The 12,480-nt window shown below is 47.1% G+C and overlaps 2 protein-coding genes across 3 annotated transcripts in view; one reads left to right on the forward strand and one right to left on the reverse strand.

The window, feature by feature from the left end:
• Positions 1 to 12,094, reverse strand: part of ZBTB8OS (zinc finger and BTB domain containing 8 opposite strand) — a 32,830-nt gene extending 20,736 nt beyond the window's left edge. The window contains exon 1 of one of the 2 annotated variants that reach the window (XM_031666699.1): positions 11,519 to 12,094. In XM_031666699.1, the coding sequence (XP_031522559.1) occupies positions 11,519 to 11,651 (133 nt within the window). In that variant the 5' untranslated portion in view covers positions 11,652 to 12,094. Of the gene's footprint in view, positions 1 to 11,514 lie in introns of both variants that reach the window. The other variant, XM_031666701.1, reaches the window with a different exon arrangement.
• A 144-nt stretch (positions 12,095 to 12,238) lies between these two features.
• RBBP4 (RB binding protein 4, chromatin remodeling factor) overlaps positions 12,239 to 12,480 on the forward strand; it is a 30,676-nt gene continuing 30,434 nt past the window's right edge. The window contains exon 1 of the mRNA XM_031666696.1: positions 12,239 to 12,408. Within this exon, the coding sequence (XP_031522556.1) occupies positions 12,393 to 12,408 (16 nt within the window). The 5' untranslated portion in view covers positions 12,239 to 12,392. The remainder of the gene's footprint in view (positions 12,409 to 12,480) is intronic.

Genomic DNA, 12,480 nt, shown 5'->3' on the forward strand with positions numbered 1-12,480 from the left:
CTGGACATCTTTAAAAAGAACAGGGTAACAATGATGTTCAGGAACAAGAGGCCAACTTTTGAGCAGCTGGTGAGTCGGAAGGAACACAGCTATATTCCTCCTCTTTCATAAGCAAATGAGATATCCCTGAATTATTTTTCTCAGCAAGAATCCCTGAGAAAGAGAATGCACCACAGTGAGCCTACAGGCGGCCCCTTTTAAAGCGTCCCGTTTTTTTTATAGGGTCCAAAGCCAAAGGGATGAAATAAACCCGGTCTCGATAGTGCTCCCAAGGTTATTAGGATGAGAAAATTCTCTCACCTAATAAATTGTGGTCAGACAGGTTATCTGCTCTCAAACTCTGTTTCCTGATAAGGCGTTATCAATGACAGTAATTGCCCAAAACTTCATTAGCAATTTAATTTCACCTCGCTCCCGGTGGTCCCTGTGATGCTGTGATCACCGCCCTGATCTCTGTGACCCACACCCTATTCATGCACTCCCTCCTTTTGAAAATCCTAATAAAAGCTGGCTGGTTTTCCTGCTTTCGGGGAACATCGGATCACCGTTACGTGATGTCTCTCCCGGACACCCAACTTTAGTTTCTCTCTCTTCTGCGCTCTTTCCCTTTATTTCTCAACCCAGCCGAGACACTTGGAAATGAAAAGAACCCGTTAAACATGGGGCGGGTTCTCCCGATACTTATGGCTTCCCAAAGTGCTGGGATTTAGCTCACCAGACTGAAAATTCTAGTGGACTTGAAACCTTGAATTTTATCATTACCAACAAATATTGTCAGCTATTTTCATGGCGTGACAGATCACTGTTCACTTTCAAGAAAATATCTGCCAGCGGGCCTTGGTGGCCCGCGCCTATAATCCCAGCACTTTGGGGCCCTTCCAGGTGGGCGGATCACCTGAGGTCAGGAGTTCAAAGCCAGCCTGGCCAACATGGTGAAACCCTGTCTCTACAAAAATACAAAAAAAAAAAAAAAAAATTGGCTGGGCGTGGAGGTGGGGCCTATAATCCCAGCTAATCCAGGAGCCAAGGCAGGAAAATCCCTTGAACCTAGAAGGCCAAGGTTGCAGTAAGCCGAGATCCTGCCACCCTCCAGCCTGGTGATAGAGCAAGCCAAATACTCAAGTCTGAATAACAATAGCATGTCTTTCATTCTTTCAGAAAGCATTCCACGAAAAATAAGACTAGTTCAGCTCACAACTCAATTACACAAGTTGTTTTTGAGACAGATTTTGCTCTTATTTGCCCAGGCTGGAGTGCAATGGGTGATCTCTCAGCTCACAAAACCTCTGCCTCCTGGGTTCAAGCAATTCTCCTGCCTCAGCCTACTGAATAGCTGGGATTACAGGGATCGCCTCCAGCGGGGCTAATTTTGTATTTTAGTAGAGATGGGGTTTCTCCATATTGGTCAGGCTGGCCTCAGACTCCCAACCTCAGGTGACCCAGCCGCCTCAGCCTCCCAAAGTGTTGGGATTACAGGTGTTAGCCACTGGGCCGACCAGTTACAGTTCTTTCCCGCAGGTAATCAACACTTAGCATGCTACAAAAATGCTTTATACATACTTCCAATTTTGTTACACAAGAATATTATGAGAGGACAAACTCTGATTTTTTTATCTTGCCCAAATTCTATCTAAGGGGTTGGGGAGTCATCTACAAATCATAATTCTCATCAGAAGGGTTTTATTTAACTGTATGAGTTGACTTATAACCTGACAGGCATAACATTACAAGATACAAGACAAAGGAAAGAAGGAGAAAATCAAAATATTTTACCCCAAAACATGTTTCTTTGCCATATTTTGAAATGGCCAGGGCTGGGCTTGATGGTTTACACCTGTAATCCCAGCACTTTGGGAGGCCAAAGGCCGGGCAGAACACCTGAATCAGGGTTCAAGACCAGCCTGGCCAACATAGTGAGAAACTCCGTCTTTAATAAAAATGCAAAATTAGCTGGGCATAGTGGCGGGCACCTGTAATCCCAGCTACTGGGAGCTGGTGGGAGAATTGCTTGAACCCAGGATACAGAGGTTTGCAGTGAGCGAGATATGGTGTCCTGCACTCCAGCCTGGGGCTGACATAATGAACTCTGTCTCAAAAAAGAAAGAAAGAAAGAAATGGCCAGCAAAGTTATTCTTTGTGGGAAATTTACATCATAAAGAATCTCTATTAACATAGCTAGATCTTTTTTTCTTGCAGACCCTCCCAATCTTAAGATATTAACTAACATCTGAATATCTGAATAGGAAACATTGTCATCTATTGTCTCTAAGGGCAGCCACTATAAGACTTAAAAAGAACTTTGTTCTCCACAATCTTTATCTTAACAGAACATTACCTTTCTATCAATTCTAGGTCTTTTTTTTTTTTTTTTTTTTTTGAGGCCAGTCTTACTCTGTCATCAGGCTGGAGGAGGAAACAATGTACGATCTACGGCTTTCACTGCAACTTCCGCCTCCCTGGGTTCAGCGATTCCCCTGCCTCAACCTCCTGAGGTTGCTGGGATTACAGGCATATGCCACCATGCCTGGCTAATTTTTTGTATTTTAGCAGGGCAGAGTTTCACCATGTTGTGGGATGGTCTCAATCTCCTGACCTCTGATCCGCCAGCCTCAGCCTCCCAAAGTGCTGAGGTATTATTACAGGCATGAGCCACAATCCCAGGTCTTTAGACAGAATTCAGCCCATTATCAGCCAGTGTTTAAATTTACTTATAGCATGGAGGCTCCCCCAGCGTCCACCCCTCACTTGCTTGGCTTTGGTTGTCCCACGTTTCTGGACCAAAGCAATGTATTTCTTAAACATATCTGATTAATGTCTCTGCCTCTCTGAAATGTATAAAACCAAGCTGGGCCCTGACTACATGGGCACACTGACACATGTTCTCAGGACCTCCAGAGGGGCTGTGTCAGGAGAGACCATGGTCATATATTTGGCTCAGAATAAAATCTCTTCAAGTATTTTTTAGATTTCCCACTATTTTTGTCAACAATTAAAAAGGCACCTATTCAGAATATTAAAATTGCGTTCATAGCATCAATAGTTCTTACTGATTCATTAAAGATATTCTTTATTTTTTTTTTTTTTTTTTTTTTTTTGGGGCGAGGTCTTGCTCTGGGCTGTGGGAGTGCAGTGGTAGCGATTCCGGCTCCTGCAGCCTCTGCACCTCCGGGTTCCAGCCATTCTCCTGCCTCAGCCTCCTGAGTAGCTGGGACTATAGGCACCCGCCGCAGCCCGGCTAATTTTTTTGTATTTTTAGTGAGACAGGGTTTCACTGTGTTAGCCAGGATGGTCTTGATCTTCTGACCTCATGATCAGCCCACCTGACCTCCCAAAGTGCTGGGATTACAGGCATGAGAGCTACCGCGCCCGGCCTAAGCAATTTTTTAAAGAATATCTTGGCGAGCGGGTGAGCTATGCCTGTAATCCAACATGGAAGAGCCAAAGCGGGGATCCGCAATCCAAGATCATCCCTGGCCAAAAACTCGATGAAACCGACTCTACTAAAAGAAATGCAAAAATTAACTGGGCGTCAGTGCAGAATGCCTGTAATCCCAGCTACTCTGTAGGCGGGCAGAGCCTGGCCTAACTCAGGAGGCAGAGCTTGCAGTGAGCCAAGATGTGCTATTGCACTCCAGCCCTAATTACTAATGATCTGTTTCAACAACGACAAAAAAATGTTTACAGATGTGAGCCACTGCACTTGGCCTTTAGTTTGTTGTTGTTTTTTTTTTTTAAGGGCGGTTCTCACTGTCTGCAAGGTGGAGTACAGTGGCACAATCATGGCTCACTGCAGCCTTAGCCTCCTGGGCTCAAGAAATCCCTCCTGCCTCTAAGGTAGCTGGGACTGAGGGCATGCACCACCATGCCCGGCTTTTTCTTTTTTTTTTTGAGACTGGAGTCTCACTCTATTTGCCCAGGCTGGAGTGCAGTGGTGTGATCTCAGCTCACCAAAACCCAGCCTCCCAGGTTCAAGCAATTCTCCTGCCTCAGCCTCCCAAGTAGCTGGAACTACAGGCACACGCCACCACACCCTGACTCATTTTTGTATTTTCAGTAGAGACAGGGTTTCACTATGTTGGCCGGGCTGGTCTCGAACTCCTGACCTCATGATCCGCCTGCCTCAGCCTCCCAAAGTGTTGGAATTACAGGCTGTAATGAGCCAACATGCCCGGCCCGGCTAATTTTTTTACTTTCTTTTTCTTTTCTATTAAAAGATGGGGTCTCACTAGGTTGCAGCGTTGCTCAAACTCCTAGCTTCAGTGATCCTTCCACCTTCACCTCCCAAAGTGTTGGGATTATGAGTGTGTGACCACTGCTCAGCCTAAGAATGTTCTTTCTTTTTTTCCTTTTTTTTTTTTATTTGGAGTCAGGGACTCTGTGTAGGTCCGAGGAATTATAGTGGCATGATAACAACCCATGCAACCTTGAACTTCTGAGCTCAAGCAATAATCCCTTCTGGCTCAGCAGCTTCCCCAGTAGGTGGGACTATGGGACTACACACACACTGCAGCCACCACACCCAAGCGTTTTTTGTTTTGTTTTGTTTTTTTTTTGTAGAGATGTGTTTCACTGTGTTCCCCAGACTAATCTGGAACTCCCAGGCTCAAGAAATCCTCTGGCTTAGGCCTCCCAAAGTGTTAGGATTATAGGCATGAGCCCTCACCCAGATGCAATTTACTACCATGTGCCAAAAAAAAAAAAAGAAGAGGCAGCTGGACATGGTGGCTCATGCCTATAATCCCAGCACTTGGGGAGGCTGGTGAACCCGAACTCCCAAAGGTCCAGAGATTGAGACCATCCACAGCCAACATGGTGAAACCCCGTCTCTACTAAAATATAAAAAGTGGCTGGGCATGGTGGCACATGCCTGTAGTCAGTACACAGGAGGCTGAGGCAGGAGAATTGCTTGCACCCAGAAGCAGAGGGAGGGTTGTGGGCGAGAGGCCCTGCACTCTAGCCTATCAACAGAGTGAGACCTCATCTCAAAAAAAAAAAAAAAAAAGTCATTTTCACTGAAGAATGTCATTGCCGGCTAGGTGCAGTGGCTCACACCTGTAATCCCAGCACTTTGGGAGGCCAAAGGCGGGGAGGATTGCTTAAGGCCAGGATTTCAAAGACCAGCCTAGGCAGCATGGCAGACCCCATCTCTAAAAAATAACATAATTAGCTAGGTGTGGTGGCCAGGCATAGATAGTAGTCCCAGCTACTCAGGAGGCTGAGGTGGGAGAACAGCTAGGAGTTCAAGTTTGCAGCAAGCCATGACAGCCACTATACTCCAGCTGGTAGACAGAGGCTTTCTAGCATGCAGTTTGGTGCTGCTGTCTCTATTTGTGCTAAGGGGCCAAAGAGATTTTGTTTTTGCTTTTTTTTTCACAGATGAGTTCCTGCTATGTAACTCAGGATGGAGTGCAGTGGGGAAGTAATTATAACTGCAAAGATAGGAAGCAACCTTGCTCTGTAGCAGCCCAGGATAGAGTGCAGTGGTGCAATTATAGCTCCAAGGCCGAGCCAGTCTCAAACTCCTGGATTCAGTTATCCTCCACACCTCAGCCTCTGGGTAGCTGGGATTACAGGCTGGGGCCAGTTTCAGCCATTGATTTACGACACCTGGTACAAATATCAACACAGTGAAAACAGTAACATGTCAGTATTATTATGAAAATAGTTTTGACATCCACAGCCCACTGGAGGGTACAGGAAACCCAGGAATACAAGATTACATTTGAACTGCTATTATACTTATACAAGTATGTCTCAGTTTCTGAATATTAACTTATGACCACGGGCACTCTTCTATAAGTACATCATACTTCAGTAAAGATATATTTTGGAGGCTGGGTGCAATGGCTCATGTCTGTACTCCTAGCACTTTGGGAGGCCAAGTCAGGCAGATCACCTGAGGTCAGTGAGACCAGGCTGGCCAACATGCACAAACTCCATCTCTACTAAAAATGAAAAAGTAGCTGGGTATGGTGGTGCACACCTGTAATCCCGGCTATTCGAGAGCTGAAGTGGGAGGATCATTTGAGTCAGGAGGCAGAGATTGTAGTGAGAGTCAAAATCAGCCACTGCACCCTCCAACTTAGGTGACAGAATGAGACTGTCTCAGGAAAAAAAAAAAAAAAAGAGTTTTTTTTTCCTTGGTATCTAATTCCAGGTGACTCAATTAAAGTTTTTAGATTTTTTTTTGTTTTTATTTTTTTTGAGGCGGGTCTCGGCTCTATCACAGGCTGGAGTACAGTGGTGCGATCTCGGCTCACTGCAGAGTTCCACCTCCCGAGGGTTCCACCATTCTCCTGCCTCAGTCTCGAGTAGCTGGGACTACGAAGCCCACCACCACAACCCGACTGGTACATATTTTTAGTAGAGACGGAGACTCAGTGTTAGCCAAGATGGTCTTAATCTCCCAAACCTCATGATCCCACCTGCCTCGGCCTCCCAAGGGCTGGTTAGTGAGCCACTGAAACCAACCTTCATTACTTTCTGAGACAGAGTCTCACTCTGTTACCCAGCTGAGACTGCAATGGTGCCATCTCGGGTCAAGCAAACTCCAATTCCTGGGTTAAAGCAATTCTCTTCTCAGCCTCCCTAGTAGCTGGGATTGCAGGCATGCACCACAACCATACCTATCTAATTTTATTTTATTTTATTTATTTATTTATTGAGACAACATCTCAATCTGTCCACCAGAGCTGCAGTGCAATGGCATTGATCTTGGCTCACTGCAGCCTCTGACTCCAGTTCAAACTGGGATTGGGTACATGCCACCAAGCCCAGTTAATTTTTTTTTTTTTTGGTAGGAGTCTCCTCTGTCGCCCAGGCTGGAGTGCAGTGGCTGGATCTCGAAGCTCACTGCAAGCTCCGCCTCCCAGGTGCAGCCATTCTCCTGCCTCAGCCTCCCGGTAGCTGGGACTACAGGCACCACGCCACCTGCGCGGCTAGATTTTTGTATTTTTAGTAGAGGCGGGTTTCACCGTGTTAGCCAGGATGGTCTTGATCTCCTGACAGTCTGCCCATCTCGGCCTCCCAAAGTGCTGGGATTACAGGCTTGACCACGGCGCCCGGCCTTTTTGTATTTTTAGTAGAGACAGGGTTTCACCATGTTGGCCAGGATGGTCTCCATCTCCTGACCTCCCAAAGTGCTGGGATTACAGGCATGAGCCATGGTGCCTGGCCTAATTTTTATATTTTTAGTAGAAATGGCATTTTGCCATGTTGGCCAGGCTGGTCTCCAACTCTTGGCCTCAAGAGATCCACCCACCTTGGCCTCCCAAAGTGCTAGGATTACAGGTGTGAGCCACCAGGCCTGGCCACAGGTTATTCAATAAAAGTTTTCTTTTCAAATGTATAGAAACAAAATAGGAAAATTATTTTAAAATCTCAGTGGACAAGGCCTTCCCTGAGTATGACATCTTATCTTAGAAGCCATAAAAGAAAGGGTTGACTGGGCGTGGTAGCTCATGCCTGTAATCCCAGCACTTTGGGAGGCTCAGGTGGGCGGATCACTTGAGGTCAGGATTTCAAGACCATCCTGGCCAACATGGTGAAATCCTGTCTCTACTAAAAAAACACAAAAATTAGCCAGGCATGGTGGTGGGCGCCCGTAATCCCAGTCATACAGAAGGTTGAGGCAAGAGAATCACTTGAGGCCAGGCACAGTGGCTCACACCTGTAATCCCAGCACTTTGGGAGGCCGAGGCGGGTGGATCACAAGGTCAGGAGTTCAAGACCATCCTGGCTAACACAGTGAAACCCCATCTCTACTAAAAATACCAAAACATTAACCGGGCGTGGTGGCGGGCGCCTGTAGTCCCAGCAACTCAAGAGGCTGAGGCAAGAAAATGGCGTGAACCTGGGAGGCGGAGCTTGCAGTAAGCAGAGATCGCTCCACTGCACTCTAGCCTGGGCGACAGAGTAAGACTCTGTCTCAAAAAAAAAAAAAAAAAAAGAGAATCACTTGAACCCAGGAGGCGGAGGTTGCTGTAAGCTGAGATGGTGCCACTACACTCCAGCCTGGGAGACAGAGCAAGACACTGTCTCAAAAAAAAAAGAAAAGAAAAAAAGAAAGGGTTGGCCAGACACAGTGGCTCACGCCTGTAATCCCAGCACTTTGGGAGGCCGAGGGGGGTGGATCACCTGAGGTCAGAAGTTCAAAACCAGCCTGGTCAACATGGTGAAACCTCCTCTCTACTAAATATACAAAAATTAGGCGGGCTTGGTGGCGGGTGCCTGTAATCCCAGGTACTTGGGATCTAAGGCAGAAGAATTGCTTGAACCCAGGAGGCAAAGGTTGCAGTGAGCTGAGATCGCACCATTGCACTCCAGCTTGGGCAACAAGAGCGAAACTTCATCTCAAAAAAAAAAAAAGAAAAAAAAATTAGCCCGGTGTGGTGATGCATGTCTGTAATCCCAACTACTCAGGAGGCTGAGGCAGGAGAATTACTTGAACCTGGGAGGCGGAGGTTGCAGTGACTGGAGATCGTGCCACTGCACTCCAGCCTGGATGACAAAGCGAGACTCCGTCTCAAAAAAAAAAAAAAAAAGAAAGGCTTAATGCAGGGGGTCCCCAACCCCCAGGCTGGTACCAGTTGGTGGCCTGTTAGGATCCAGGCAGCACAGCAGGACATGAGCTCACAAAGTTTCTTCTATATTTACAACCACTCCCCATTGCCTACATTACTGCCTGAGCTCCACCTTCTTTTGGATCAGGCGCAGCATTAGATTCTCATAGGAGCTTGAACACTATTGTGAACTGCACATTGGAGGGATCTAGGTTGTGTGCTCCCTATGAGAATCTAAAGCCTGATGATCTGTCACCCCCATATGGGACCACCTAGTTGCAAGAAAACAAGCTCAGGGCTCCCACTGATTCTGTATTACAGTGAGCTGTATAATTATTTCATTATATATTACAATGTAATAAAACTAAAATAAAATGCACAATAATGTAATGCACTTGAATCATCCTGAAACCATACTCCCCTACAACGCCCATTGGTGGAAAAACTGACTTCCGTGAAACCAGTCCCTGGTGCCAAAAAAGTTGGGGACCACAGGTTAATGAGCTGCACTGCATAACAATACTATCTGCCTAGCAAGAAAAACTAGTAACCTAAGAGAAAAAAAAATAACCCAAGAGAAAAAAGGGCTAAGAATATTAACATACACACCCCAGTATGGGAAATACAAATAGCTTCCAAAACACTATAATATGTTCAACTTCACTTACAATAAGAAAAATACAGGAAGTATACTTTACAAATTGGAAAAGGCCAAAAAGTATGGTAACGGTAAAAGTGGGAGGCAAGAGGCACATTCACATAATACTAGTGAAAGTATAAATTGGTACAACTTCTATAGAGAGCAATTTGGCAATAACTGTCTAAGTTAAAATATCCTTTTAAAAAACGTATGAGTCTTAGCAACGGAAACAAAAAAAAAGCACATATCCTTTGGCAAAGCAATTTAACTTGGAGAACTTGATTCTACAGATTCACTTGCACATGTACAAAACAATGGATGTACAAGTGTATTCACTGCTGCACTGTTTCTAATACCACAAGAGTAAAAATAGCCTAAACATCCATCAACTGAAAACTGGTTAAAGTAAATGCTAGAACATCTAGGTATGTACACGTAAGAAAAAGGTAACGATGACTGCCCTACAGAGGGGAACTAGGTGGTTGGGGATGGGGGCTGCCAGAGTTACTTTTCACTGCGTTACGTTACACTTTCTGAATTTCGAATCAATATATATGACTTATTAAAAATAATTGTTTTTTTTTGAGACAGAGTCAGGCTCTGTGGCCCAGATCTGTCACCGAGGCTGGAGTGCAATGGCGCAACCTCAGCTCACGGCAACCTCCGCCTCCCGGGTTCAAGCAATTCTCCTGCCTCAGCCTCCCAAGTAGCTGGGATTACAGGCGCCCACCAACATGCCCATCTAATTTTTGCATTTTTAGTACAGATGCGGTTTCACCATGTTGGCCAGGCCAGGCTGGTCTCAAACTCCTGACCTCAGGTGATCCACCCGCCTCAACCTCCCAAAGTGCTGGGATTACAGGCGTGAGCCACAGCATCCAATCTTTTTTTTGGGGGGGGGGGGGACAGTATTGCTCTGTTGCCCAGGCCGGAGTGCAGTGCTGTGATCTCAGCTCACTGCAACCTCCACCTCCTGGGTTCAAGCAATTCTTCTGCCTCAGCCTCCCGAGTAGCTGGGATTACAGGCGCCCACCATCATGCCCAGCTAATTTTTGCATTTTTAGTAGAGACGGGGTTTCACCACGTTGGCCAGACTGGTCTGGAACTCTGACCTCAGGGGATCCACTCATGTCGGTTTCCCAAAGTGCTGGGATTATAGGTGTGAGCCACTGCGCCCGGCCTATATTTTAAAATTGTTTTTAAGTGAGAGAAGGGGATATGCTAGGAAGTATGCCAGGTCCAGAAAGCACAGAGCCTAGAATACTATGGTAAATAAGTAGATTTTACAGAGAGGACAATGAGAAATTAATGAAAGTTTTTAAGCAGATAAATAAAAGTCAGATTTGTGCTCCCCAAACCACAGCTACCTTTAGGGAAGACAGCTTAACGTTTAATATAGAATTTAAGAGACAAAGATAGGTTATGTGATTTGCCCAAAGTCACTAAGCGAATAAATGGCAAAACCAGCTGGGCGCTGCAGCGCGGGCTATGATCGCTCCATTGCACTCCAGCCTGGACGACAGAGCGAGACCCCATCTCTAAAAACATATATATATATATATTTTTTTTTAGACAGTTTCGCTCGTTGCCCAGGCTGTAGTGCAATGGGACGATCTCGGCTCACCGCAACCTCCGCCTCCCAGGTTCAAGCGATTCTCCTGCCTCAGTCTCCCGAGTAGCTGGGATTACAGGCATGCGCCACCACGCCCAGCTAATTTTTTATTTTTAGTAGAGACGGGTTTTTTCCATGTTCGTCAGGCTGATCTTGAACTTCCAAACTCAGGTGATCCGCCCGCCTCGGCCTCCCAAAGTGCTGGGATTACAGGCGTGAGCCACCGCGCCCGACGTAAAAATAATCATTTTTAAAAATCGCAATCATAAATGGCAAAAACAGGTCTTTTTGCTAATATGATCGAGCTGAAACATCAAGTTAGAAATCCCCTAATTAGCTTTCCGCGTCCTCTAACCTGGCACACTCTATCTCACCGTTGGGAAATACATGGGAGTAACAACCCTGCAAACGCCTGAAAATATGGTTATCTTTAGAATTTACGAAGATAAATGTGATTAGGCACATGTGGAAGAAGTTCAAGAGACTGTAAATGAGAGAGGCCAGGTTTCGCGACTATTAAACCAGGTGGCTTTTCCCTTCAGCATCCCCAGGACAAGTACGAATGAGACTATAACACCCGGCACAAATGGGATCACGCTTGAAGTACCTATGGGGCAAAGGAGAAAGAGTAGCAGGAAGCTGCGGGTAAGGAGAGAGGATGCCTGTGTGCTCACATCTAAAGAGAGAAGTAAGCCACCTACTCACACTCGTACTTCCTATTGACTGGCGGATACTTGGCCTTGATCGCCTTCTGTTCCTCAGTCAAATTGTAATCTCTAACATCTTCCTCTTCCTGCGCCATCACTGCAGGATTAGACACTCTACTTCCGCCCTTCATCCGCCGGACTTCGGCCCGCAGTTACTACTTCCGCTCTAGACCCCGCCCCTGAGCACACACCCCTAAAGGACCACACTCCGTTCTCGGAGTTGGCCGCTAACCTGCTCTAGTCCCGACCCTGTTGCTTGGATCACATGTTTAATGGGCCAAAACCCCATCTTCTGCGCTCCCTGTATTACTAGTTCCTTCTAAAGACTAAGGGAAAACGTTGAAGGGCACCTTGAATGAAACCCCTCTGGCTCTGAGTGGCGAGGTTCTTTTCCCCGCTTCACCCCCAAAATTGATAATTAGACCCGAAGTAATTCTATATTTTTCATCTCAGTACTCTGAAAGGGTTGTAAGCTCAACAGCCTTCAAGAAAATGGCTGCCCTCGGGCCGCGGGAGTGTGTGGACTAAACCTCTCTCACGTGACCCTGGCCGGGCGCAGTCCCGTCAACGCTGTCGCGCGCAGTCGCTAGAAGTCGGCGGCGGGAGGTGTTGGGGGAGGGGCGGAGCGCGCGCCTCGGTCCCCGCGGAAAGCTACTCCGCGCGTCTGGATAGGTCGCAAGCGCGGCTTCCCCGCCCTTCCCGCCGTTAGGAGCGCTCCGATTGGCTGATGTTGGCGCGAAGGTGCGCGAGTCGGCCCTCGCGCTGGGGGCGCAGGAAACAATAGAGGCCGCGCGCGCAGAGCGAGCGCCTGCTGCCTCCCCGCCCCTCCCGCAACGCTCGACCCCAGGGTTCCCCCGGCTCGTCTGCCCGCCATGGCCGACAAGGAAGGTGAGGGTTCCGGGGCCGCCCCAGGAGGGCAGCGGGTGCCGGGGCTGAGCCGCGGCCTCGACACGGCCTAAC

This window comes from Papio anubis, chromosome 1 (genome assembly GCF_008728515.1).
Source record: "Papio anubis isolate 15944 chromosome 1, Panubis1.0, whole genome shotgun sequence".
In the NCBI taxonomy this organism is placed as follows: Eukaryota; Metazoa; Chordata; class Mammalia; order Primates; family Cercopithecidae; genus Papio; species Papio anubis.